General features: G+C 39.5%; 4 protein-coding genes across 6 annotated transcripts in view; 1 reads left to right on the forward strand and 3 right to left on the reverse strand.

Moving 5' to 3' along the window:
- Positions 1-27,866, reverse strand: part of LOC144647296 (S-acyl fatty acid synthase thioesterase, medium chain-like) — a 36,116-nt gene that overhangs the window by 4,434 nt on the left and 3,816 nt on the right. The window contains exons 5-6 of one of the 2 annotated variants that reach the window (XM_078507079.1): positions 27,164-27,243; positions 26,558-26,712 (exon numbers count right to left, since the gene is read on the reverse strand). The exons of the other annotated variant lie outside the window; for it this stretch is intronic. Coding sequence (XP_078363205.1) covers positions 26,558-26,712; positions 27,164-27,243 — 235 coding nt within the window. Of the gene's footprint in view, positions 1-26,557; positions 26,713-27,163; positions 27,244-27,866 lie in introns of those variants that run through there. 2 annotated transcript variants of the gene reach the window in all.
- Positions 7-2,928, reverse strand: LOC144647275 (CD2 antigen cytoplasmic tail-binding protein 2-like). Its single transcript, XM_078507058.1, has one exon. The coding sequence runs from the start codon at positions 2,878-2,880 to the stop codon at positions 1,843-1,845; it is 1,038 nt and encodes a 345-aa protein (XP_078363184.1). The 5' UTR covers positions 2,881-2,928; the 3' UTR covers positions 7-1,842.
- On the forward strand, positions 2,965-18,596 carry LOC144647250 (leucine-zipper-like transcriptional regulator 1). Of its 2 annotated transcripts, none has more exons than XM_078507021.1 (27): positions 2,965-3,056; positions 3,242-3,509; positions 4,008-4,070; positions 4,400-4,456; positions 5,430-5,521; positions 5,891-5,987; positions 6,124-6,207; positions 6,331-6,385; positions 7,228-7,367; positions 8,332-8,478; positions 9,181-9,235; positions 9,543-9,653; positions 10,262-10,354; positions 10,831-10,923; positions 11,642-11,774; positions 12,786-12,844; positions 13,163-13,279; positions 14,109-14,231; positions 14,328-14,376; positions 14,462-14,568; positions 14,943-14,965; positions 15,664-15,715; positions 16,173-16,270; positions 16,611-16,662; positions 16,762-16,815; positions 17,152-17,232; positions 17,637-18,596. In XM_078507021.1, the coding sequence occupies exons 2-27, from the start codon at positions 3,316-3,318 to the stop codon at positions 17,742-17,744; spliced, it is 2,337 nt and encodes a 778-aa protein (XP_078363147.1). In that variant the 5' UTR covers positions 2,965-3,056; positions 3,242-3,315; the 3' UTR covers positions 17,745-18,596. The 2 variants fall into 2 exon arrangements, with proteins under 2 accessions (XP_078363147.1, XP_078363148.1); XM_078507022.1 differs by having other exon boundaries at positions 2,972-3,056; positions 3,250-3,509.
- On the reverse strand, positions 24,759-25,509 carry LOC144647300 (uncharacterized). The gene is made up of 2 exons (XM_078507085.1): positions 25,359-25,509; positions 24,759-25,207 (listed from the first exon to the last, which is right to left on the reverse strand). Exons 1-2 carry the CDS (start codon positions 25,504-25,506, stop codon positions 24,774-24,776), a joined length of 582 nt encoding a protein of 193 aa, XP_078363211.1. The 5' UTR covers positions 25,507-25,509; the 3' UTR covers positions 24,759-24,773.

Below are 27,866 nucleotides of genomic sequence, written 5' to 3' on the forward strand. Positions count from 1 at the left end.
TTATTTTTCTCCTCAGGATGCAAAGGAAACGATTATTACAGGCTGCTCTATTGAGCTATTGTCAGTGGCAGATGTAGGAGAGCACCACCCCAGGTTCCTGTTGCTGAAAAAATTAAGGCCAAAAAGAGCATTTTTGCCCCCCCCCCCCTCCTCCTTGTCTTTTTTGTAAAAGAGGCAGACTATCTTCATTTTGCCCCCCTTTTTGAGCACCTCTTCGATCTGACACTGCTAGCCTAAAGGCCTTTCGCATTAGCCTTCCATCAGAAAAGGTTATTACCCACCAGGAAAATGATGGATAAAATCTTTAGCCCTGAAGCCCATAAGAAAGAAAAAGAAACACAAACTAGACACTACCCCTATGATATCAGACAAAGATTCTTTACACACTGTAAAGAAAAACTTGTACATAAATGATTTTTGATATAAAAACTTGACAGCCTAAGCCACAGGCAACCTAAGATTACTCAGGACACCAAACAGCTTCAACAAACACGGACCAGTAAGCAATTAAAAAAATGTTACGATCATTAAAGTTGACCTTACAGCTTTTACATTACCATAAGTTTTAATCACAAGGACTTACGTATTATACTTGGGATGAGTTAATTGTCTACCCTGAGGCAATAGGATGAACTTCTACACAACAGAAACCCTACACAAAAAGACAGCTTGGACAGCCTATGCATTATGCAATTAACTGAGCATACATGAGTTTATTCCTACATTTAAACTTTTAAAGTCAGGTTATAAGCCCCACTGTTTGGGACTGTCTGTCTGACAATGGAAACATATTCCAGTTATATGCCCACCATGGATATGCCCCTAACAAAGTAGAGTCAAACCTCTTTAAAGCGGCCTTCACACGACAAACTAAAGTGGCAAAAGTTGGCAAACTCAAGTTGGCGTGTGAACGACACAACAACAGTTGGCAAACAAGTTGGCAAACTGTTGGTGAGAATAGAGACAAGTTCTATTTTGTCGCCAACAGTTGGCCACCTTGTATGCCGTTGTTGCATCGTTCACAAACACCAACTTGAGTTTGCCAACACGAGTTGGCCAATAGTTTGTCCTGTGAAGGTTGCTTAACACGGACACCAACAGGACAGGAATACATTTGTATTACGGAGGTGTTTGTTTTACAGAGGTAGAGTTTATATGAAGTTTGGTCTCTCTTGGACCAAATGAACTGTCCGTAATAGTGAGGTGTCTGCAATATGAAGGTGTCTGCAAGGAGAGGTTCCACTGTAATTTATATGTTAAATCACATTATACCGTCACCACAAACACTTCGTCCTAAACATTTACAGCTGTGCTATTACACCAGCCTGCCAAATCAGATATCCCACCCACTCCTGGTGAGGTAGTCATCTAACATTTTGAGCTGAAAGATTCTAAATCGAAGGGAGCCCTCTCCTTTTTTCTCCTTCATGTATTTTTTAACTCCTCCCTACCCCACCATCAAAGGAGTCTAAAAAACTATACAATGGTACACATGTAGAAGCATTACCAAACCTGGGTACTTGTCTAATTGAAAAAATTGAAGTAAAAACCATTTAGAGAATCTTCTCTGATCTGCTTAGTACTAAACTGTAAAACAGCATTTTATACTGAGTTTGTGCAAAATGTGGCATTGTAAAACGGCAGAATGTCCACCCATACTTATTGGCGCTTCATTTGTCTTGCTTATTTGCATAGCACACATTGATATCTCGAGGGAAAAAGTACAGAATTGTTTATTCAGCTCAAAATCTCATGCTGAAGATTGAATGAGATTTTGACCAGACATCTCTCTTCTCTCAGGTTATAATACCAATACAACAACACAATGTCAAGTTTTGAGCTTTAAGTGTAGAGTTCAAAGTCTATACGTTTTGAGTTATAAAATGGTCCATCATCTTCGCCAACTTTTCTCACCCACACTCCATCTCCGAAACATCCCTGTTCATTCCAAATCAACATATAAGTCGAGGAATATGGTCCATAAACAGTCGCAGTTTTGTTGTTTTCCCATTTGTACTGCCAGTACACTTCATCTTCATTGGGTGTTTCTGTTTTTGTATTGCCAGAACTTTCTGTCTCCATGACTGTTTCCTCACCCTCCCCTCCCCCCTGTCTAAAAGCAGCTTCCAAGGCATCGTCTTCATCAACCGCTTTCTGGTTTTCTTCCAGAGTTTTGACTTTGTGGGCCAACTTTTCATACGTATCTTGATAAATACCGAAGCTACCTGTTTGAAGTAGATAATCCGCTAGTTCAGTCAGTTTTAAAAGAGTTTGTTTATCTTCTTGTGAAGCAGCATGTTCGCTGTCAGCTTCCAAAGCCTTCTGTTTCTTCGCTTTCGGCTGCCATCGTGCGCTTGCAGACGAACCCTTCCCGCGGCCACTTTCCTTTCCACCAAGACGTCTGAGCGCTTTCAACACCGTCTCACCTGGTTTAATGATGCCTAAAATCTCTTTCATTTTGTTAATTTGCTCGGCTGGCTCGTCAGCGTCTTCGAATTTGCTGTCATCGCTCATGTACTTCCGAACCTGATCGCCTCGTTCCTTGATTTTGACCCAATCCAGCGAGTCCAGCCATTCATCTCGAATCACTTCCTCTTTCTTCTCAAAGTAATTTCCCTCTGCGTCAAAGTGGCCTTCTTCCATTTCCTCTTTCAAATTAAACGGCGTTATTTTGATTCCTTCGTCAAAATCGATCGTTGCATCTTCTTGACCTTCCAAATCCTCCTCTCGTAAAACATACTTTTCGTCGTCTTTAACTCCATCGTCGTCGTCGACCTCTTCGTCGCTGTCCAGAGAGTGAGCTTTGACTCGCGGCAAGGAAGATTCGCCTTGAATCTCTTCGCTGTCTTTCTCTGCAAACTGCACTTTACGTTTCGACATCGTGCAAAAACTACAAAATGGCGGAAAGACGAAACTCGTTGCCAGACCTCCTCTTCTCTTTTATGTTTGGTCACGTGCTTTCCTGACAGATCTTGCAGGAAGAAACGAAAACACTTGCATTTGGCTCTGTTTGGTTTAATTTTTCAGGCGAAATACAATCTTAACGATCTACAAAGGTAATGCTTTATCAATTATATTATGTCTTTCGTTCATTGTAATCAAAGAGTTACAACTCTTTTCGATCTTACAATGTTAGCCCTCACTTCTGGTGTTGAAAGACGTTGAAATGAACTCAAGTTTACAAAGAAGGTCCTTATAAATTTTAAACAGTTTTCATACTAAGGTTTTTGGTTTGTTTAAGTCATACAGATGTGTATTTATTAACGCTAAAGAGGGAATGCTAAGGAGTTGGATCCGTCAGATGCCAGCCATTTTATGCTGAATGTGTTCCAAGTGGAAAGTCTCACCGATTCAAAAATGGCTACCGGAAGTTGTAGCCACCCTCCTCGCCCGTTTGAAATTGATGGAGATTTGGAGGCCATCGATACACTGTCGCTTGACTTTGGACGTTTCGAAAGAGTAAACAGATGGAAGGGAATGCCAGAATGTGATGAGTTTGTAGGAGCAAGGTATAAAAGCAAGAAAATTGGAGTAATACTTAATTTGAAAAGAAATTTGCTGACATTGCACCCAGGGATGTGAATTAAATCAATCAATCAAAACCCAATCAACGAAATTTTCAGACTTGAAGTGACTGATTTCTGATTGAAATTAAAGGATTTCACATGCATCAGAATTTTCCTTGTTAGCAGTCAATGTTTACAGTCCACCCATATTTTTCCATGTGTTCATTGAGATTGCAGGACAAAGTTAAAAGTTCTGAGAGCTTGAAGCCATTCCTGGGGGAGGGGAAAATTTGATCTGATTTTTCCAGTTTTCCAGCCTCAAGTTGGGATATTTTGACCAAAAATTATTCTGAAAAGTCAAGTACCCCATTTAGGCTTGAACACCCCTGACTCACTCAGCCTTGATATCGATAGGTGTATAAGGCTGCTGCTGTAATTGGTTAAGTATTTTAAAGTTGATAAGTTAATTTTACTATATAACTCCATCTTCTTTATTTCCAGGCGAAGCAAGCATACTCTTGTTGCATGGAATGATGCTTTATATGTGTTTGGTGGAGACAATGGGTAAGTGAAATCTTTTATTTTCCATCCCTCGATTCTTGCATCATTTGCTCATTACATTACAAGAATGCTGTTTAACAACTGGTTCATGCTTTAGCATGCACTATTGAGTTATGGTGCACACAGGAAGTTTGGAGAGCACGAAAGAAGCGTAAGAGTTGCTCGAGGTGATAGCTGAGAGCAACTCGTGCAAGAAGAAAAATTTTCTGGCAAATCGATTTGCTCACGCTATCAGTGTGCACTTAATTGGATTATGGTGCATGTGGTTGTATACTGAATTTAATTGATGTTTTAAAAATGCTTCATCAAGATTTGTTTTGCTGAATTCACAGAAAGAGAATGTTGAATGACATGCTGAGGTTTGACATCAAAGACAATTCATGGAGCAGGTATGATTTAGAATTAAAGAGTGATGTATTTAATTTAATTGTGTTACTGTCCCTACAAACATATACCGTATTTTCTCAATTAAATCCCCCCCCCCCCCCCCAGCGTTTATTTCAAAGTTGGCTTGGTGGACCCTGCGTTTATTTGAAGTCAGCATTTAATCAGGGCCCGGCATTTATTTTCTGTCAATTTTTCAGATTGATCGATTTATTGTTACCGATCTCCGAGACCAAGGGGCAGTTTGTCAAGGCGGGATGATTTCTCTCTTCGTTCTGCCCCGAAAAACTGTCCCTGGGTCTCCAAAGTTGATAATTACCCAAAGGTACATTATTGCAGATTGAACACTTTTATATTGCAATCATGATTTGGGCAAACAGGACATAAACGGTATATGAACAATAAAGGAGCATGCAAGTAAAGATTATGGGTACAAAAGTTTAAGTTCATAAACGGCAATGTCGCCAACGTCCTCCTCGTTTTGAACGACCTCCTCCAACTAATTATAAACAAATGCTGGAGGGATCCTTGAGATTTCAACGACTGTGACTGCACTGACAAAAGAAAGGAAATGCGTCAGTTATGAAGACAGGAACGCGAACATGTTGCACCACACTTTTCCTTTAAACGTGATTGAAATTTCCAAAGTAGCATACTGTACTAGTATGGCATAGCAGTGCCATTCAAGAGAATATGTTTACTTGTTAGCTTGACCTGAAATAAACGCCGGGACCTCGAACAAACGCCCCCGGCGTTTATTTAAAAAATAGCAATTTTGACCCAGGGCTTATATGAGGCTGGAATTTAAACGGGGTCCAGCATTTAATCGAGAAAATACGGTAATGCCACTAATGCATGGCCTTTTAAATTAATCAGTTATTTGACATGATTGTTTTATTTTGAGCATTAAAATAGTTTCATAGGTCTGTAATTCATGCAGAGAGATAATAATTTCTGAGCACTCTGTTTTTATTTCAGAGCTGTAACCAAAGGTGCTCCACCAGCCCCTCGGTACCACCATTCCGCTGTGATTTTTGGATCCAACATGCTGGTGTTTGGAGGATTCACCGGTGCAGTAAATATTTCTCTGTCTATATGTTTAACTTCTTTGACATCAACTGACATAATTCTTTGCTATGCAAGTTTGTTGACTTTCTTCAGTTATGCATGTTGTATAATTGTATAGTTGCATGTATAATCAAACCCCCCTGAAGCAAATTCATCTTTTTGTAAATTTGAATGCCATCATAGTGTAACAGCTAGTTATCGGTAGCTAGTTTCCCAACTTATGTTGTTATAATGCTTGAAATATCATCAACTTTTTGAGACTTAGCATGTGATTCATTAACGACATTTACAGGCGTGTTGAGTGTACCTTGTCCTACTAGACTGGAACATATAACTAGTTACTAGTTACTACTTTATATTTCTATCCACAGGTGATCTTTACTCAAACTCCAACCTTCAAAACAAGAATGACTTGTTTGAGTACAAGTTCAACACTGGACAGTGGACTGAGTGGCGAATGGAAGGAAGGTTTGTTGATGTATCCATACCTTTGCTGACTGATTCATGAGAACAAACATTGGGACTGTCTTACAGTGATGCATGCCATACCTTTGTTACTCTGTCAGCAGATTTTTAATACATATTTTTTTTTTCCGCCATATAGATTGCCTCCTGCAAGATCTGCCCATGGTGCAGCGATCTACAAGAACAACTTGTGGATCTTTGCTGGCTATGATGGTAACAAAAGGTACTAACTGACCAGTCATGTTACTACAGGTCTTTTTAAGAGTTGTGTTAACTAATTCACTAAAGAACTACAAGAAAGAGTTAGACATAAATAAATGTTTATAAATGCCTATTTCTGTTGTAGATTAGATGATCTTTGGACCATTTGCTTGACAGACCCTAACCCACGATGGCAAGAGGTAATTTGGTTGTGACGTTATTACCAACCTAGCACAATGTACATATGCATGTACATGTAATAAACAGTTCCTCATGAAATACTGCTCAATATTTATGTAACTTTCATTTGAATGATCACACACTACGGTTTATTTCATCAATAGGCATAAAAGTTAGACCCATGGGTACAGTATTAAAAAGTCTCACATTAAATAAGTATTGCTCAATAGCTTTCATCTGAATGGTCACAAACTAGGAAATCATCCACTGCACAGACTTAAACTTAGAACAACCTCGTACAGTAAAATAAACAGTACCACATAAAAGCACTGCTCAATAGCTTTTATTGAATGGTCGCACAATAGGGTTTCATTCTCGGACTTAAAAGTTAGAACCACCTTGTACAGCATAATAATTATATACCTTACTTAATTTTGCAGAAATAAATAACGTGAATTTTTTTTTTACATTTGGTTTATCTATTTTTTATTTTTTAAACATATTTTTGCCAATTCGCGAAAGTTAAGTCCCACAAAAAATATCTGTTCCATTTTTTGCAAAATTAAGTCCCCGTGTCAGAAAATAAGTAACAATAAGGTACATTCAAGCACTACTCGGTAGCTTTTATTTGACTGGTCACACACAACAGTTTCATCTACAGATTTAAAAGCTACTGGTAGAACCACTTGTACAGCATAATTAAGAGCACCGCATAGAAGTACTAGTACTTAGTACATGTAGCCAATAGAATGAAAAGTGGATAATTAACCCCTATTGCCTACCTGCCTTTCTGCACTCATGACCATAACAACTCAGCTAATTAGTGGCCAGGTCTTTTAACAATTATGTCTTTAATCTTCAGGTCCAACAGTCAGGTGACAGACCACCTACATGTTGTAACTTTCCTGTAGCTGTGGTTAGAGACAGTATGTTTGTATTTTCTGGTCAAAGTGGAGCCAAGATCAGTAATGACATGTTTGAGTTCAATTTTCTGGACCAAAGGTGAATTTACATGAATTTACATAATTTGTACTGAGTAGGTGTTGACCAGCTGACAGGGAGGACAAAAAAAATATTTGACTTTTACTGATTGTCGAACAATTGCATTCTACATTTTCACTGCTTTTAAGCTTCTTTTATCTGTATTTTTCTTTGCTGCGCTGTTTTTAAGAAACAAAATAGTAGTGTCAGAGCTTTGAAGTGTAGGGGAACAAAGATAAAAAGAACAAACGTTACTTTGATTCTCGTCATTGGAACTAGAATAACAAGAATAATTTTCAGCAAGGCGCATTTAGGCGTGATCTCCACTATTGTCTTTTGTTGGCCTTTCTTCTTCCTTCAGGGGCTATGTAAAGGCTTGTTTTCTCCTGGACGCCTACTAATTGTGCCTAGGCGCAATTGGGAATCACTCTTGATTCCATTATGACTTTCATTCCGGAACGAGTTTTGTCTGGAATGAAGTTCGTTCTGCATTCACATGACAAAGTCGACCAGCTCAACTTAAGGCGATTTCACGTTCGTGGCTTTCGCGCAAGACATGTTCTCGCACAAACATGTTATTGTCCCCATTTATGGCCCTATTGCAAATTTAAACAACAGTTTGACCGTAGGGCTACTTCTTTGGACTAAACAGGAAATAATATTACGGTTTTTTGCTCGGTGTTCAATCTGGGACCTCTGTATGTGGTTTCATAAGATGCAGTTGCATCTCATAACAAAATACATGATAACGGAATATGATGTCATTCCAGAACAAAAGTTTCTTTCCGGAATGAAAACCAGAATGAATTCATTTCGGAATGACTTGTGCGGGAATTCACAAGGTATCATGTTAATAGATACAGACAAATATTTGGGGATGGAATAAACTCGTTCCGGAATGAAAGTCATTCTGGAATCATGTAAACAGGCCCTTAGTGTGAAGTAACCAATAACTCCTGCACTCATTGCATGCCTTTTTTTCTAGGTGGACTCGTATTCCGTCAGCGCATTTGTTGCGCGGCTCGCCCGCGCCACCTCAGCGGCGTTACGGTCACAGCATGATAGCGTTCGATCGGTACTTGTATGTGTTTGGTGGAGTTGCAGATAACACATTACCTTCAGATCTGTATAGGTATAGTACTCCTGTTTAATTTTTGTTAGTGCAAAATGTAATTGTAATTTGATTTCCCCGCGTAACACGGAAGAGCTCTAAGGAACTCGTTATAAAATGATGTAGTTATACTGAGTCGTTTCTTTTTTTTTTTTTTTTTTTTTATTTTTTTTAATATGTGTATCGAGATCGAATTGGAATTTGGAGTGCTCGTTTGTGGTCCACAAAAAGCGATGTAAAGACGAGGCTTACTGTCAAACAGCACAGTTCAGGAGATACGATACTTTTAAGTATCGTATCTTAAAAGAGGACTGTTCAAACGGATTTTTTTTCTGTTCCCTGTGGCACTTTGCCTTACCAAGATAGTTTGGAAGATACGCACTTTCAATCAGGGCTGTGTAGTTTGGACAACCAAATTAAAGCCGTCAAAAAATTAACAAGAAAATATTTAGCCGTGAGTGGAATGACCCTGAATATAGTTTGTAGTAGTTCGTCTTCCTCATTAGAACGCATAGAAGGTACATTTTTAATTCTGATTAGCACACTGCTACAGAAGTAACAAGAACCTTGTCTTCACTGTACGTGGGTTTCGACAACTGCACTCGCGAGGCATTTTTTTGATTCATGCTGGCCAAACGTCATTATTACGTCATTACTATTCTGCGGTGTGTATGTTACAATCTTTAAGGATCTTTAAGTAAACGACACCTCTTTGTTTTTAAGGTACTCTCTTGACGACAAATCATGGGAGGTTGTGCAGCCAGCACAGGACAGTGAGGTAACTTGGCTCTTAAGACCTGAGCCTGAGTAACGTTGTTCGTACGTTTGTTCAAGCAATGCTTGTTGAACGTACACGTATAGCTCATCTTGAAAAAAATTGGCCATTTTTTTCAAGTTTGCCGTTCGTAATTCGTCTTAAAACTTCCTTTATGGTAAACAACCTTGTTTATTGTCGCTTTACTAATTACTTTTTTTGTCGTTTTCCGTAGAAATCTATTATTTTGTGACTTTCAATTAGTAATTACTGACTTAAAATACCTTGACATAGGTCCTTTGAGCTTGATTCTGGTTATATTTCTCCGTAGGTTCCATCAGGGCGCCTCTTTCATGATGCAGATGTTATCAACAATGAGATGTACATATTTGGTGGAACTGTTGATAACAATGTACGAAGTAGCGAGCTCTACAGATTTCAGGTAAAATAACGTTTCTCACAAGAAGCAAAATTTGAGTTTGCGTTTTCTGGACACCGACTGACTTTTCAGTTTCTCCACTTTCGCCCTTTTTTCTCCTGCTTTTTCGATAGTTTATTTAACACCCTCCACCGGAATCTGAGAACATAAAACAAGCCGTAAAACAAGCTAAGGTTAGCTACAACCTGTTACGGAGAAAATTTGTTTGCGTGACGTCGTTACCTGAAATTCACCCAAACACTACAGATTTTTTGCGTGACGCGAGGCACAGTCACGCAAACGTCTCTCCTGGCGGTACAACACTGAAAGTTGGTTGTTGTTTGTGTTTCGTACAAAGAAAATCGTTTCATCCAACAGTGATCGCCATCTTTTTTCTCCTCATAATGTGAATACACAGTTAAGGGTTTCGGTAACGAGAATTAACGAAATGATCAGCAGTGGGAGATGCCAATGATTAGATTCTCATACCCAGCACTGTAAAGCCTGCTAGCAAGCTCTCGCAGGGGTGGTGGGGTAAATGCTGTACTAAGTGTATGGAGCGGAGTAATGAGAATTTGTATGTTTTAACATACAACTTTAAAAGGCTGACTTACTGCCACATACTTCCGTAGCTAGCCAGTTATCCTCGCTGCACGCTCAGAGGAGACTACGGTCGTTTACTGGACAGTAAGCAGTTCTGTGACATGGTCTTCCTTGTGGGGGAGGTAAGTGAAATGGTGCGATTTCTAAAGAATTATTCAATTTCATACCATTCTCTTACAGTTGTAAGAGTCTTTTTAATGTGTTTATGTACAGGAGAACACATTAGCTTTTTTCTAATATTAACAGAAACGTGAACAAGGGACACTGTCATTTCTTATTATTTCGTTTTCGTCACCATTTCTTTTCGCTTTACTTTATTCAAACGTTTGTCAATGACAGCCGGGGAAAAAGTACCGGTTGATGACAAAATCCCGCCTCCGAGACGGGACTGAGCCCGCGGTGCTCGTCCCAGAAGTTGCTAAGCAACATGACGTATTTGTTCACGCCGGTGATTGCTCTCGTAGTACTCGTGAGCGCTCGCGCTAGATTTTGATTGGATGAAATAATTCGGAAACTCTTCGAGTGCTTCAACGAAAATTTGCCAAAACTGGCACTTATTTCCCCGAATGATAAGACCATTGTGGTTGTTTAATTGTAGGAAGAAACTCGATTCCCTGCTCACGCGGCCTTTGTTGCGGCGAGGTCGCCTTGGTTGAGAACACAGCTGTTGCGAGCCCGTGAGAGATTACAGGTGAGTTAAATCTGCAAGTTCTGGAAATAATGTAGAGCTTAGGGTTTGATTAACAGATCAGAGAATTATTAGGGCCTTATTTGTACTTCTGCATTCCTTGTCCTTTCATGTATGGAGGTGGAGTCCAATCTTTCATCAGCACGCGTTTTGCGGGTTGTGACCCCTCGATTTGATCAATTTCTGAAAGTCAAGAACAGCGAGAGGCGATTAAGATTTTATCGGAAGATTTGATTTTTTATATGTTTTTATAAACTCCTGGAAGAACTTGACTTATCAAAGCTGTTTAACGGTAATGAAATGGGCTCTCTGATTGACCCTCCTGTATAGTGGCAACTGAATAGGCCATTTCCGAGCTACCCTTTGCCTCTGTTTCAAAACGAGTCTATGTGCCTAACCATTCAAATGAAAATGAGTTTGATTTGCTTAAAAATGGACCTGTCTGTGAAACTCATTTTCATATGAATGGTTTTTTGCACGTCGACTCGTTTTGAAACAGAGGCAAAGGGTAACTCGGAAATGGCCTATTTACGAACAAATCACATGAATCAATAGGAACGATATTTGCCAACAGGATTTGTGAATACAAGCTAAATGAAGTTCAGACAGTCCTGTCTTTTGTTGGTCATAACTTTTTCTAAGAGTCTTTTACCGAGGTACATGTAATTGTAAAAATCGAAAGAAATTATAATAACTACTGAACAGTGATTATTGTCATTAGAGATCGAATGGAGACAGACACTTGGATCAAGACGAGGGGAAACCGGAAGTGAAGCTCCCGGAAGCTGACATCCAATCTTTTGCGGTCGCACTCCGTTACATGTATACAGACTGTATATTCCCCTTGGTGAAAGGTACGAATTTGAAGTTCCATCGTTGTATAGAAAACGGTCATCTGTTATAGCTCCGCATGTAGTGTTTCTGATTGCTTGTTTAAGTGTCACTTTGTTAAGCACTGCTGCTAATTGTGTCACTGTAAATATATAAACAAATACAGTCAACTCTCTCTAAGACGGACACCGTCGGGACCGGCCCCAACTGTCCGTCTTAGAGAGGTGTCCGCCTTATAGAGAGTAGAGGTAACCTGACACCAGAAATTTTGAGATGAGAAAGCTAAACTGCTATGCACAACGAATACACGTCTGTTTTAAGTCGCTTACTTTAGCAAAACCTAAAAAGTGGAACAAAAATAATATCAGAATTCGACTCATTTGCTCATTACAAACGGTAAAACTGTAAGTATAAAACTACCTCTTTGGTGCCCTTACGCAGAGAAGTAATACGTTATAGTGGATTGTTTTTGGTAAGTTTGGTATTCTAAAGGCGCTGACATACTATGCTATATGTCGATACCATATCTTGAAGTATAATTCACTAAAAAAAAAACTTTTTGTGCGTGTCCGTTGGCGGTTTCAAAGTGTCCGTTGTCCGTCTTAGAGAGGTGTCCGTCTTACAGAGAATTTTGTTACAGTAAAATGACTGAAAAACGGCAGGGACCATAACCAGGTGTCTGTCTTATGGAGGTGTCCGTCTTATAGAGGTGTCCGTTAAGAGAGAGTTGACTGTATTGCAAATCGAACATAAACTTGTAAAAAAATGCCAAACCGACAGAAGGCTGACCAACTGGCTATTTACAAAGCATGGAGGAGTTGAATTCAGGACGACAGAAGACAAATCCATCTAGTGGCAGGGAGCGGGATTTGAACCAGGGACCTCCGGATTACAAGTCTAGCGCCCTAACTGCTAGGCCACGCTGCCTCAAGATTTTTATTTTCATTAGAGTGGCAAAAATAAACTTTTTGAACTTGAAGATTGTGGATTTCTAACAACGAAGACTATGGTTTAATATTATTGTTTTCAAACAGATTGCCAAGGATCACAAGAGATAAGTCTAATCATGGACGTTTATAGGTTGGCGCTCAAGGTAAGCTATAGGATAATGTCATTTGTTTTACAGAAGTTCAAAACATACCTTAATCATAGAAAACGCAGGAATAATAGTTTGGTTTTGTAGAAAATTACTCAACAAATGACAGGAACTCAGTAGGAAGTGAGGATACCTAACGATGGCGAGGATGCGAATGGATTATAATATGGATAAAGAAGAAAACGTTAGCTCGCGTTTTTAAGTGTGGCTAGTCAAACTTGAAGTTCGAAGTTGAAATTTTTAATTTTCACGCAATGAATCAAAATGGTCACGAGAAGAAGGGTAGTTTAGAAGTATATGTTATTATCTTCGCAGCTAGAGATTGGTGCACTGGAAGCGCTGTGTGTACAGTACATTGAGTCTTCAATCTGTCAGGAAAACGTCCTTGTAGCACTGGATAGCGCCGCGAGGCTACAACTGGATCCGCTTAAGGTTTGACATACTTGTTTGACGGTTTTTAATCTCTGAGTTGATAATTGTACCGTGTCTTTCTAAAGTGGGAGGCGCAGTAGCAATATAGTTGGCACGTTTAACTTTAGGTCGAGCGGTCTGGGTTCCAGGGGTGGTCAGAGTCACCGTGTTGTGTTCTTGGGCAAGGCACCTCTGCTCTCTCCGGCAAGGTGTATAAATAGGTACTGGCAAAATGTCAAGGCAACGCGAAAAAATTGATGGAGTTAAACTGCAATGGATTTGTTAGTGTTATTAATAAATTACTATATTTAGGGAAGAAGTCACATGAGCTCTTGCTAGTTTTCACGGGTCCTCTATCCAGGTCGAATTGGAATTTGGAAGTGTTGGTTTCTGTGGAGGGAGAAAAACCGGAGAAACCGGAGAAAAACCCTTGGAGCAAGGACAAGAACAAACAACAAACTCAACCCACATAAGCATCGGACCGGGAATCAAACTCGGCCCACATGGGCAAGGCTGCAATTTAATTTTTTTCACTTGAAAGGACATATGTCCTACTAAGACACCATCTTGGTCGGACAAAACAAAATTCAGTGTGGTCAGACAGACTTTATTCATCGTTGCCGTAAAATGATTAACGATCAAAAAATTGTCCGGACATCATGTCCAACCACCACATTTAGGATTTCGTCGGACATTAGCAAGTTGTGGTCGGCCAATGTCCGATGACCGATTGTTATTTGCATACCTGCATTGGTGGGAGGCGAACGCTCTAACACTGCGCCATCCTTGCTCCCAGTCTGATAAATAACAGACTGAGTAAGAAGTCCTTTGTTTGTTTCTTTTCTTTCAGGATTTTTGCCTTCGTTTCATTGTTCGTGAAGCGAACTACAACAACATCATCATGAGCAAGAATTTTGAGTCTGTGCCGCAGAAACTCATGGTGGAAATCATCAGGAGACGGCAAGTTCCACAGGTAATAAATTGGTCGTGCAGTCACATTATCTTTTTTGGTGATCCCCAGCGCAAAAACGGCTATAAATAAATATGATCTGTTCTCTTGGCTTTTCAGGCGAGCGCACATATTCCAGGAGACAATCAGTGTAGGTCGACGCATCCAGGTACATTAGAGCAAATCACCTTTGAGTTGAAACGCATTAGCAGCGTTTTCACTCATCGTTTCTGTGTGTTTGTTTTACTTTGTAGAGAAGACCTTGCAGCAAGACATGTTGGACTTTCTCCAGGGCGCGCGCGGCCAGGACTTTCATGACATCACACTGATGGTGGATGGAGAGCCAATAGGAGCGCACAAAGTACGTGACAATAATTTTCAGTCCGGAATCTCACCTATGAGACTTGACTCAGTCTGTCGTTTTCATGAGAGTATGTGGGGTGGCACAGGCTAAGTACTACCACGAAGGAACTCGCGAAGATGTAGAGTAGAGAATAGAAAGAGGGGGAAAACAAAACTATAGTTTTGTATAAGCCGGACATAAATTTCAAACCCGACTCCAGATCGTGGGCAGTTCTTCTTTAGACTGGTAGGACAAACTTGAAGTGACTGATTGCACTCCACCCCGACTACTCCTTAATTGTGACTCTTTCCTTCGTTTACGTTTCCAACTCTTGTATATATGAGTTATAACGAATCGATTGTCTACCTGATTTTTCTTATTTTCTTCTGTAGGCGGTCCTGGCTTCAAGGTGCAGGTAGGCTGATCAAAATTGAATTTCTCTTAACAATGTCAAGTCATTGTCAAGTAGACAGGTAACGAGAATATAGAAGCCAATCATCTCGGAGCTGATCTACCACGGAATTCGCAGAACTAACATAAAAGGAAATGTGTGAAAATCAGTAAGGAGAACTCAAATTTAGAGCTGCAACCTCGTTCTCAGGGTCTCTCTTTCTCTCTCTCCCCCCGTCCCCAGCCCCCTCTCCCTGGGGGGCGGGGGAGTGAAAATCACCGGTTACGTACACATTATCTTAGCGGCCTCACACCGGGGCATGGGGAACAAGTGGCTCTGGGACACATGATTTGATTGGCTAGATTTTTAACAAAGTTCATTTAAATATAGCCAATCAAATCAACCATAACAACCTTACAACATTACAAAATACCTTACAATGTAACATTCGCGTCTGGGGACGAGAATGTTATGCACAAAGCAAAGAAACACAAACGTTTTCTTTGCACAATTAGTTGGGGACGGGGATGCTACTTGCTCGTTTACGGGTGTAAATTAAGACTTTATGCCTCACTAAGGATGTTCAGGACAGAACTCTAACATTTTTGGCCGTCGAGATAATCTTAGAGGGTATTGTGCGGGCTATAAAGACCGTATTTGTTTGTTGTGATCGTATATTTCAGGCAATCACTTAAAGCTGACATGTCGTCTTTTCTGTACAGTTACTTTGAGGCAATGTTTCGATCATTTATGCCCGAGAACAACACTGTAACGGTAAGTAAAATGTTTGTATATCGTTAATTTTACATTTTAACAATTCATGAAATAGAACTTATTTATGAACTCCGAATGTTAGTTATGACAGAAAACAATTTCTTTACGAATTTCATATTTTTATTAGGAAGCCGAATCCAGTACTGTAATCCATTTCCGGTCCATCCTTGCCATAGTTGGCTTTCCTCTCCCCTAATGGTTTCTGTCATTTGTTGAGTACTATTCTTCAAGTTAAAATACTTATGATTGGATTTTATATGATCTAGACATGTTTTTTAAGCCTCTCGAAATCATGCTTTGTTCTTATACTCCCGTCTGGCCTCGTAGCTCAGTCAGTAGAACAACGGTTATCAAATCCGGAGGTCGGATTCCAGCTTCCAGCCTCTATGTCCCTGATAGTTTTACAAAGAATGTGAGTTTATGCTGTAATCGTTGTTGCCTTTTTTTCTCTTGTCAGATCACAATTGGCGAGACGATTCCTTCCCGAGAAGCTTTCAACTCCCTTCTACACTATATTTATCACGGAGACGTGTCTATGCCTCCAGAGGATTCACTGTATCCTGACTTCATACACTACTAACTATTTGTAGCCTAAAAATGGGTTTAAAAGTTGACTCTTTTCACTTAAAAGTCTGCAATTTTATAATGGAGAAAGTAGAATGTAGTTGTGTCGAAATCTCATGCCAAATATTTTCTGCGAACTTTGCTTTCTGAAATATATCGTCTGTGAACACATATCTGGCGAAAGATTTTTTGAGATCATAAAATTTGTAGTTTGCAAAACGCTTTATGACTGCAAGTGTAAAACAATGCAGACAGAGATGACATAATGATGACGACGAACGGCCAAAAAAAGGAAAGTGATATATCGTTTTACCTTAACCCTGTTCACAAGATATCTTTTGTCTGCTCCTTACTTCTTTGGCTTCACAAACAACCGACTTCAGGTCTGTGCTATGTCTTAGAGTGTAATGTGTACTGTATCAAAGTTCTACAAGTCATTACCTTATTGGTCAATAATGTTACTCGCCGTATTTCTCCTGTAGGCTTTCTGTAAACAGAACTTGGAAATGAACGTTTCATTTGAAAACGTAGTCGAGGTAAGAAAACAAATTTCTTATCATTTCATCTAAGCATTGAATAGAAAGTCCCAAAGGTCTGTGTTTTAGGGCTCGTGTCCCAAAGATAATAATAAACAGTTCGAACCCTTTGCTGGAGTCATCGTTGTGTTCTTAGATCTTTATGCGTACAATTTCTCTTCTCCAAGGTGTGTACTGAAATTAGCCTTCTACGCAGACGTCCTTTGGGATCGTCACGCGTTTTTAGTTAGGCTATGTGTAAATGAGCAGCGGTGAATTTGCGGAGACCACCCCAACAATATCGACTAGGTTCAAAATACGCTCACAAATATAATATACTTTTTAATATTTTTTCAGATTCTCGAGGCTGCTCATAGGATTGGAGCTTCAGACATGAAGAAACATGCTCTGGACCTTGTTGTCGGCCATTTTGTGAAGGTTAGTGAATAAGGTAGTATAACTTTGTACAGATGGCATCAAAGTCGAGCTCAGTTATTTCCAAGATGAACTGGAAATTTAACCTGCCATGTTTTAATACGGCCAAAATGACCAACCAAAAAGCAAGCAGGCAAGAAAACCAAGCATCAATCAATCAGTAATTCATTAATCAATCAATCATTCGTCAGCGTCCAAAATGTTGAAGTTGAACCCACTGAAAAAGTAGCAAGTGAAAAGAGATTTGTGAAGTGTTTTTGATTGGTTGACACTTACGCGTGAACATTCATTGCCAAGCAACAACCACGTCATCGGTGTGGAAATTTTTGGGTGTTATCTCAAACGTTTCTTTGAGCTTGGACGGGCGAAGAATTGACTGGTTTCTTTTCCTCTCTCTCCGACTGAAGGTGGCGAAATCTCCAAACCTCAAGAGACTGAGTCGAGACTTGTTGCTGGAAATTCTGGACGCCATGGCGGACTATCTAAAAGATTCAGACATTGCTGTTAACTCGTGACAAAATGACATTTTTCAGTTCCGAAAAATCAAAATCAGGGATCCATTGTTACGTTCAAGCTGGAGTTGTCCACTCATAAAGCAACTCGTGGTGTGATGAAAAAAGAGGATTAGCCGGACCTTATTCTAGCGTGGACTGGGCTGGTCGAAGCTGAAATGGTACTTCACTCCGCCGGGAGCTAGCCTTTTGCTGTACAAATGTGGAAGAACGAAACCCAGAAGTGGATGCAATCCCGAGTGGAATCAAATAGATATTTGGTTGGAACCTGTAGGCGAGGCAGCACATCCATTCTCGGCATGATGACGAGTCTACGTTTGATTGTTTGCCTATTTGCGAGCCGCTGTGTTACGAAGTAATTAGTCGGACTTGCAGATTATTCTGCGCTGTGACAAGATTTTTTCAGTCTTCTATGACGGAAACTCAGTCGCGTCCCCAGATCTTTTGTTCAGCACCGAGAACTGAGACTCTGGTCAAGTCTGATGTGAAAGTCTGCAATTCACACGTCGGGTCAACTATGCTCAAATCTGATTGGCTGACAATCGTATAGGAGCACTATGCGCATGCTCAAAAAATCTGACTTGACAAGAGTCCGTGTTGTTGGTGATAACCTAAAAACGGTGGACTCTGGGGACGAGATCAAGGAAAACTATGAAAGATGTTACACAGTGCTGATACAGATAGCCTTCTGTGAAACAGCCTGTTGAACAGGCGTTTTTAAAAGTAAAAACGGTATTATCATCATGACACATGCAAGTACTAAAAAGACTACTTAGAAGCTAAATAAATCAAAATGTATGTTCCGACAACTGACAGAGTTCTATTAAAAAGAAAGATCGTGTTTTTTTGTCACAAGGAAGGAATTGCTGTTACGGAAACACTTTTTTCCCGGCTAGCCGCGCAGAAAACTCATGTTTTGCAAATCTTGCTTGTCGGAAACAAGGAAATATCTCTGGAGCACGTTTTAAAAACATCTTTGCGCCCTAGTTTCCCGTCGCGGCTAAATGAAGAATTCCCAAAGAATTAATTCTATAACTTGCTTCAAACAAAGTGGAATAATTTTTATAACCAAGTTTGATAAGAAAAGTTTCATTTCAAACGAAATACAGAGAAAAAAAAGAATATACTGTATTCAAATATTTGCGTTTTATTGATTGACCCAGCCACGACGTGTGACATGCTACATAAAACTTGTGGAGTTTGGTGTTCGTTATTTATTGCTGAGGGAGTGAGAGGGAGGGGGCAAAAACACGAATCAACCTTCCTCCACCCATAAAAAGTCTTGTTTCAAGGAACATTTGGCTATCTAAAAACACACCCCCAGGGCTGTAGCCGCTTTGAGGCAAACCGAGGCACTTGCATCGGTCATTTTATTCGTTTCTGTCTTTTTTGAGGGGGTAAAGTGAATACAGTCGAAGCTCTCATAAGCGGACACCCTCGGGACGCGAAAAAAGTGTCCGCAACTGGAGCTGGCCACTTACGAGAATGGTTCTTGTAAGCGGCCACTAGAGGTGTAGGGGATAGATGGCCGCTTACGGGAGCTTGCCCAGCTAACATAATGGTAATATGCATGTTGGTGGTGTTTCGAAATGTAACCGGACGTGGATGACGACCAAACAAACACTAAAATATGGTACTGTAATTACAGAAAAATCATTGTGACGAACGGCGATGTGAAGTTGATTGATTAATACAAGATACAGAGGTTTTTTATATGATTTTCTTTGCGGTGTCCGCTTACGGGAGCTTAAAAACAGAGAAAAAGTCTAAGTCGTAATCTCGGAAAGTGTCCGCGGCCGCTTACGGGAATGTCCGCTTACGAGAATGTAAAAATACAGAGTTTGTATGGGAGTAAAAACGGGGTTTCTAACAAGGTGGCCGTAAGTAGAGCTGTCCGCTTACGAGAGTGTCCGTTAAGAGAGCTTCGATTGTATCTAGCCATATTTTTTTTGGATCGCTGTGGTCCTGTCCCCCCTTCTTCACTGTAAGTAGTTACTTCCCGACACTTGCGGTCTTAGGAGCTGCAAAAACCGAAATTGATGGTGCGATATTCATAAAAAGTTGAATAATTAATGGCGAAAAGGAAACAATTTTTGCTGCATTATTGCTTTTTTTGTCAACAAAAGGATTTGACATTTTTATTCCGAATAAGTAACAAATAAATCATTTCGTCAATATTTGAAATACAGTACAAATAGGAGACAATATTATACTTGCCGGTTTGTAGAGCGTTGTTTGTTTTTCAGTTGTTTCTCGTGTGAAAGTTCCTTGAGCGAAGAAATTGAAAGCCGAAAGCCGGCCTTTCTGATACTTAATGGATTGTTGAACCCAAAAAGGGTTAATTAATATGGTTTTCTCTAAAAACTTTTTAAAATAAATTTTGTTGTGCTCAATTTTATATATTAACTTTCGCTTGAAGGAAATTATAACACGATACCACAACAAACAAATTTTTTTGGGAAAGTAGCTTCTGTGCTATAGGTCCATTTCATTTAAAGCGAAATTTTTATGGTAATAATTGGAGCTAAAAACCGCAGGACATAAAATTTGGCTCATTGTTCTTAAGTCATGCAGGTGTTTATAAAGTCTTCCGCTTTTTGTTTCTAAATTTTGAATAATAATTCTTCCCTGGGTAAGATTTTTTTCTTTCTAATTTAACCCTCGTTTTAGAGTGATAAACGCAGAAAAGCAATGGAACTGAAATGTGTGAACCGATCATTTCACTCGTTGCACGATCGGGATAAGTGTTAGCTATAATTTTTAAAATTTTCGCAAACACATCATGTGTCATTTGCATTTATATTTTTTCTTTACGGTAAAGAAAAAATATAAATGCAAATGACTTGCAAAGTCACCATGGCCAACTTTATTTGTGTTTTCTGCCAAATTTAGTTTTTCACTACATCGTAGTTTTTCATTTTTATTACACAAACTATAACTATAGAAACGTCATCTAGAACTGATAAATAAAAGGAATTTCATCGTTTTATTTCAAAATTAACAGATCAAAACTAATAACAACGCAAGATCGGCAGCGTCAACGATACGATACTCCAATCAATATGTTTTTTCTCATAGAGTAAACATTATGCCATGTAAATATTATGGCGTTGTTTTTAGATTTATCGTGCGATCAACGGTCGCTAGCTACCATTTAAGACCAGAATGTTGCTAAAATCGTATAATCTTCGGCGTAAATGGCGCACGTGTGTTTTTATTATTGCGGCGAAAGATTAATCTTTTATGCACATAACAGACAATAATTTAAAAACATTGCAGACGCTTTCCATTTAGAAAACGAATTATTCAAGATTCCGTCAATATTCGATGCGCATTAAAAAAAAATACAAATCTTAATTATCTATCGAACTGTATCAATAACTTTCGGTACCATCTGCACGGACGAGGAATATTCCCGTATCTGTTTCTTCGGTTGATGGTAAAGCCCTGTTTTGAAAACCTCCTCCATTTTTGGCTCTTTGACAATTTTTTTCGACTGATAATGTTCCAGGCAATGCGGAACAAAACAAACCACGTCTTTGTACATTGTATGCGGTTTTTCATTGTTCCTGGCGGGGTAGTGCACCACAACAGAAATGTGTTTTTTCTTCACCACTTTCGGGTAGAAAAATATCTCGCAGACGTAACTTTTCGTCGAAGTTGTTTTGATGCGGTATTGATACGAATAAACTTGCGACGGTCCCAGCGTATACAGGCAAATCCCATCCGAATATAACTCGGGGACGAGTCTTGCTTCGTCGTTTTTCACTCGGCTGTTTTGCGCAGTTGATCTGTTCGCGCGCGGCTGATAAAACCCGGTTTTTTCCAATCTGTTCCTGTACATTTTCTTCTAAGTTCGTTTACTTCTCTTGCCGACCAAGCAACAGCCCTCCAAAATACAACTTTGCCATAAAACGGAACTCGGTGCGTAAATATTAATCGCAGACGAGCAGCACCTTGCAAACGTCGAAATTGCAAATCGCAAATTTTTGATGTTTTATTTATTTTGCTGTCTTTATGGAGGCGCACTGTGTGTTGCCTTCACACGTTGTGACGTCACTCGGTGAATAGGAAAGAGAGGCACTTTAGGTATTACAAACAAATCCGCTTATATTTTTCGGTAATTAGGTACCGATTGGTCGAATCGAAGACGCCTGTATATTCGAAAACAAGGTGTTAATGCGGCAAGGTTTTGCGAAAATAACGCACCACAAATTAATTGAAAATGAACGAAGAATTGAGTTTTGATTTATTAATTTTAGTATTTTTCTGACCGCGCGCTACTTGTATCGAATGCATGTTAGCGAAAAGGAACAGTTAGGATTTTTTTAAAAAAAAAATTGGCGTACGGTTGGAAGATAGTTGCTTAGAACGATCGACCCATGTTCACCTGTTTTGTTTTAGAAAAAGCATTTTCGAGTGTATTTTTTATATTCACATTTTGCAGTTTTCGGATCACCGCTGTTCTGTTTTCAGAAGTTGCGGTGGAATATTTAGTCTGTTTAGCCACCGTGGTCATATTGTAAGTGAAATCATGCATGGTTTGGAAAATAATGACATGTCTTCCGTGTGGAATGGACATATAGACAGTCAGTACAGTGAAAGATTCCATATATGTAAGTTGTGTAACGAAAAATTTAGCCAGAAGCCAATCCTATTTAATTATGAAGAGTGGTTTGATTTTTCATGATTCATGTTCTTTCAACTTCGAGACTTTTGTGAAAACTAACTAGTAATCAGTGCGGTAGAAAAGTAACTATCAAACAGCTTTTCCCCTATACAGGGTCATGAGAACCAGGCCTTAATTCACTTGAGGTTTCGCCGGCTAGAAATTCGAGGCTTTCTAGCCATATATATTGAACAATTCTTGCTCTTTTGCTCTAATGCAGTAAAGCGTTCCCTATAATGTAGCTAATCCACTTTAACTTGGAATTTGATCCAAATTGATCAGGGTTTTAATCCAATTTAAGTTTTAAACATGGCACACTAGAAACTTCTTTTGCAATTAACAGAATCTGAGCAGAGCTCTAATTGTTTTCTCAGTTTTCAAATTCAAATGTGTCGCAAGTTTTATATTTGCGTGGTTTTAATCATACATTTCATACGTATCAGTGATACAAATCCACCTTCTTGCTGCCTTGTCCGGGGGCGCCGTTGCATTTTGTCGGAAAAAGGCGGAAACGGGGAGCGTGGGGCTTCGCGGTTAGGCGACGACGGAAATTAGAAGTGCAACAGGCCCATAACGCCACGCGCTCCCCGCTTCAACCAAGGAGGGGCGCAGGGACCGAGGTTCAATATTTCATCATTATTACGGGTGACGAACACAAATCGCAGTTCTCAGCAAACTACAATTTTGATTCTCGTTTCACAAATTAGAGTTCACGACTATTTAGCATATTTCTTTTCAAGGTTTGTGTTTTACCCAATTTAGACATATGAGAAAACAGGACGGTTATTTGAAAGTTGTGTTCACTGCTTCACTAACAACTTAGGCATGACACAGTTATACAAGGGTGTTAAGTACAAGAGGAGTGAGGAGGGGGAAGCAGGAGCTGTTTAAGTTGTGGTTTTCGACAAGATAAAAGCAAATTACTTTAATAAAAGTTTTCCTGCCTTCTTTTGTCATCTTAGCCTTTTCAATAACAGGCCAGGCCCGCGCGAGGCATAGATAGATAAAGATAGATAAAAACTTGTGGGGTCGTGTGTTTAGACTCTGCTAAAAATTAAAATGACAATAAAAAATATCTAAAATTACAATTACAATCTTTACAATAAAAAACCGACTCATTTTAATTCTCGAATTTCGAGTTGTTTTCATAACATTTCTGAACTGTTTTCACGCTTCTTTCCATATTAAATTGTACGAGTTTTCTTGTTTTCTAGAAATAAGCTTCTTTCGATATATTAAAATTCAGCTTAATAGCAAGGCCTAGAGGACACAAGCAAAAGAAATGAAACAAATGCAGCTTGTAAAATTTCTTGTGTTTGTGTCCTCTAGGCCTCACTACCAAGCTTAATTTTGATATATCGAAGAAAGCCTATTATACAAAGCCAGGCAGAGTGAGACACCACGAAAAAATTTCTTTCGCCCCGTTCAAGTCCGAAAACCAGGAATAACGAAGGTAACTTGTCCATCCCATGGTTACAAACCCGAAAACACAGAGATTTTTCCGCTATTTTACCTTTTTTCACCCGCCAAAGACCAATTTAAAAGCATTCAAAAAGGCAACAGGGACGGTCGAACAAATCGTCCAGACAATGGAATTGTATTGAATTGTTCGTTGTCTTTGGTTTACCAGAGTAAACATACGACTAACACCAGGAACAATACCACTTTTGTATTGTTATTCAAATTATCTTAAGCCAAAAAATATATTATAGCTCTGTTCTAAACTCTTATAAATTCACTCTACATCACTTATGATGCCTACATATTCACATATATGTATTTACAAATTTGTATACGCCCGGTAAAAAGACACAGCAGTTACATAAATGTACCCTCAATTGTCGTACAAGTTTACACTAACTCCTGGGAATAAATATTATACAGTTTGACAAATAGATTTTGTTTGGCGTATGCTAATAAACCTATTTAAAATCGACGATAATCCCTCCCTTTCGATTGAATTAAATTGACTGCACGTTTTTCGCGAGCAAAATACCTTTAGGTAATTAATGCGAAGAGAAAATATAGCTGTCAAAGATCACCTTTTAGTCGTTCTAATCTACGCTAGAAAAATACGAGTTGTTTTCTTTGACATTCTATAAATAGTCTAATGTTATTTTTCGAGTGTGACTACGTCACGTCCGTAAAGGGTTTACGAAAGCGTCTAATTGTTTTTTCGAATTTTGTTCGTATATTTTAAAAAGATCTTTGACCGAACTGTTGAAAGAGTCGACGAGAAATTTAAAATATATTATGGACTTCTCTCTTTGAGAGAAGTACCCGTCTTTCAGTAACAAAATACAAATGTACTATAGATAGTTTTCACTGGCGAGTTGTTACGCACAAAAAGTTGACACAAGTAGCTACGCATAGAAACTGCTTTGAGGTTCACCACCGGTCCTTTTATGCAAGAAATCCATGTATCTTTTTCTCCTGTGTAATTTATAAATTCTCAATCTTTCTTCTTCCTCTTCCGGATCATCGCAATTTGTGAAGTCCCATCTTAAAGCCTCGTTTATCCGAGTTAAACTCGACGATGTTGTTACAGTCGAAGTGTTTGCGGCGCTTTCTCGCGCGCGCGTTTCGTCCAAAGAAGCCGAAGTCGTACAACTTGTTGCGCCGAAGTTTTCGCCACTACTGCTCGTACTTCGCCCGTCTGAACTGCTTGTTCGCCAGCTACTGGAAGAAGTGTTCTGTGTGCTTGAAGAACAAGATTTAGAGCTTTCGCTTGCAACCTTTTTCTCAATGTTTGTGTATGTATCTGCTCGTGACTTCGTTCTTGACTTTCGGTGGGTTCCTGCCGCGAAAGACAAAAGTCAGCACGAGATGTTTGAAAAGATCGCAAGTTTTGCGTTCGGCAAGTGCGAATCTCTTTCAAATGAGAACATTCAACTTAATGATCTTTCTTTTCAGTGTAAGAATAAACAAACAGCATTGATCTAACAAACCTTCACTTGAGCTATCAGCTCCCGAAGCGAGCGTTTTACTGCTGGAATTCCTGCTGTTTCTGCCCGATTCTTTTTTCTTTTTCTTTTTTGGTTTAGCAGATCTCTCGGTTGGTGTTACCGAGACTGATTTTTTACTTTGTGTTGGCATTTTTGTACGCTTGATGTTTCAGCCATTTGTCGCTACTCGAGGCGTCCATGGCAATATATAAACACAAAAGCCTTTGTAATGCAAAATCGTACGTGCTGCATGAATTTGGTCACAATAATACATGTAATAATAAAATAGTGACCCGAGGGTCATCCGTGCGCGCGCGACGTTCCCGGATGCTGTATCAGACCCGAGAAACGGAAAACCACAATTAAACTTCGGAACATTTCACCAACGTTCGCGCGAGGGAAATTGCTAGCTATGATTGTCGTGATCTATGATGATTTTGTTATTCACATAGGAAATGATTGGAACCATTGCATAGCTGTTATAAAAAAATTGTTAGACCTTATTAGGGTTTTCATACAAAAGTGCACTCAATAAGGGAAACGTGCTCTAAAAATTGAAGTATGAATTGTATGTAAACAAGACAAAATGTTTTCTGATTTGTTGCACCTTATAAAGGCTGTTTTTTTACTAGGCATATTCATTATCACCGGCTTTCAAAATGACTTCTGACGTTCAAAATTATAACAATTCTTTTTCTTTCTCGAAGCGTTATTTCTCCTATTATCATCGTCTGCTAAATCTGTCTGCTGGCGTCCAGTTCTCTCGCCGTTCTTTCCTCGCGCTCGACGATCGAAAAATACTTAAAAAATAGAGGGCTGTGAACAGTCTAACTAAGAAAGTACAAAGCTTTCTACCACTGAATTGAACACTAAAATAAGGCTTGGCCAAACGGAGTTGCAAGTAGTCGCAAGTTAACTTGCGTACACGGACTTGCGTTGGCCGGCCAAACGGACTCGCAAATTAACTTACAATTGCAAGTGCACGCGCGTTGCCAAAAAAGCCAGTCATATAAATTTACCTTCAGTTGGTAAACTTTCCCAACGTGAAACCGATTACATGTAAAAAAAACCACCCCTCCTTTTCCCCAAATAAACCTTGTATAGCCTCGCGATCGTGTAACGATGTCTGTTTTCTTGATGTAACACCAAACTCTCCGAACTAACATTCAATGAAGTGATTTGCATTGAGTAAAGAGAATTGGTCAGTGATCAGAACTTCGATGTGGAGAATAATTGAGCCGCAAAGCTGCAGAAACGAGGTTTATGAGGGAACGTTCGTTTTCTCCTTCCATGAAGTAAAAATGTCCTCCAGGCAGGATATGTCGTTTAAAAGGTCCTTGGATGAGTTCTCTCCAGCCTGTGGGGAAAAGTCAAGTCAGTCGGTTGTAAGTTGATAAACATTCAAGAAATTCGCATAAATTGAAATTCGTGCTTGATATGTGCTCTAAACCTATATTTTGCTCAAACATTGCTCAGAAAGGCAAAACTTGCTCGTGGTTGCTAAAACCGCAAAAAGTTGCACAAAGGCTTCCGAGCACAATCGGGACAGGCCTATCGGTGGGAATATTCGAGATATTTTGAAAACTCCTTTTAAATACCTAAATTACAGTTTTCTCTGCCCTTTTTTCACTCCAAATCGTGAAATCCCTACCTTTTATAAACCTACAGACTGAAAAGGGTCTCCCTTTTGGTCGGGGCCTCCTCTATAATCTAATATAGGAAGTACTCCCTCCGGGGGGGGGGGGGGGTTGTTCCAAAGATGGGTGAAATAACGTAAGCATCCAATCGTATTATGACCACTCACTTACCATCTTGATCATGTGGATCTTCTGATCCATCAAAGCAACTTAATGAACAATCCAGAATTGCATTGTCATTCGCTTCAAACCTAGCAATATTAAAACAAAAGGGTATGAGTTTAGTATAAAGCGTTGCGGTTTTCAGAGTGCGGAAAAAACGTATGAATTGGACACTCAGTTTTGGTGTAAGTTAAAATGCCGGAGAAAAAATATACTTGGTTTCTTCAGTTTGAACTAAAGTTACAACAGGCATTAGCAACCGTTCTGTTGCTTTTCAATTGCATGTTTTAGTCTTTAGTGTATTTATAAAATATGTGTCCGTGACGTTTATTCTCAAAGGCCGCTTAATATGGACACCCCGATAATGCGGACACTTTTGGGAGTCCCTTTGGTGGCCATATTAACGGGGTTCCACTGTATCTAAGTTTATCGGTCGCCATAAAATTGGTGAATTTTGTATATGGCCGGCAGTCAGAGCTCTTCTAATGAGCAGTCGGTCCTTTGTGGTTACCGTGATGATTGGATTTAGCCGGCCCTCCTTCCAATAAGCGCCCCATTGAATGTATGCCTCTAAACCAATACGCCCATTAAGTAAGCGGGCCTATTCCACTAAGCTCCCGTATTCTGTTTGAATTACAGCGCCATCAGCGTATTGAGATCATCCTTGGTTCAGTTTCCTTCTCAAATGCTCACATCATACCCGCAGTACAAA

This window comes from Oculina patagonica, chromosome 3, assembly GCF_052425735.1.
Source record: "Oculina patagonica isolate OP01 chromosome 3, crgOcupat, whole genome shotgun sequence".
Lineage (NCBI taxonomy): Eukaryota > Metazoa > Cnidaria > Anthozoa > Scleractinia > Oculinidae > Oculina > Oculina patagonica.

Excerpts from the sequence above, each read along its gene's own strand:
- LOC144647300 (XM_078507085.1), bottom strand. The coding sequence starts at position 25,506 with ATGCCAACACAAAGTAAAAAATCAGTCTCGGTAACACCAACCGAGAGA. Across the intron at positions 25,208-25,358 it reads AGCTGATAGCTCAAGTGAAG|GAACCCACCGAAAGTCAAGA; the intron begins GTTTGTTAGATC and ends CTTTCGCGGCAG.
- LOC144647250 (XM_078507021.1), top strand. The coding sequence starts at position 3,316 with ATGCTGAATGTGTTCCAAGTGGAAAGTCTCACCGATTCAAAAATGGCT. Across the intron at positions 14,966-15,663 it reads GTCCTGGCTTCAAGGTGCAG|TTACTTTGAGGCAATGTTTC; the intron begins GTAGGCTGATCA and ends TTTTCTGTACAG. Across the intron at positions 16,816-17,151 it reads CATTTGAAAACGTAGTCGAG|ATTCTCGAGGCTGCTCATAG; the intron begins GTAAGAAAACAA and ends ATATTTTTTCAG.
- LOC144647275 (XM_078507058.1), bottom strand. The coding sequence starts at position 2,880 with ATGTCGAAACGTAAAGTGCAGTTTGCAGAGAAAGACAGCGAAGAGATT.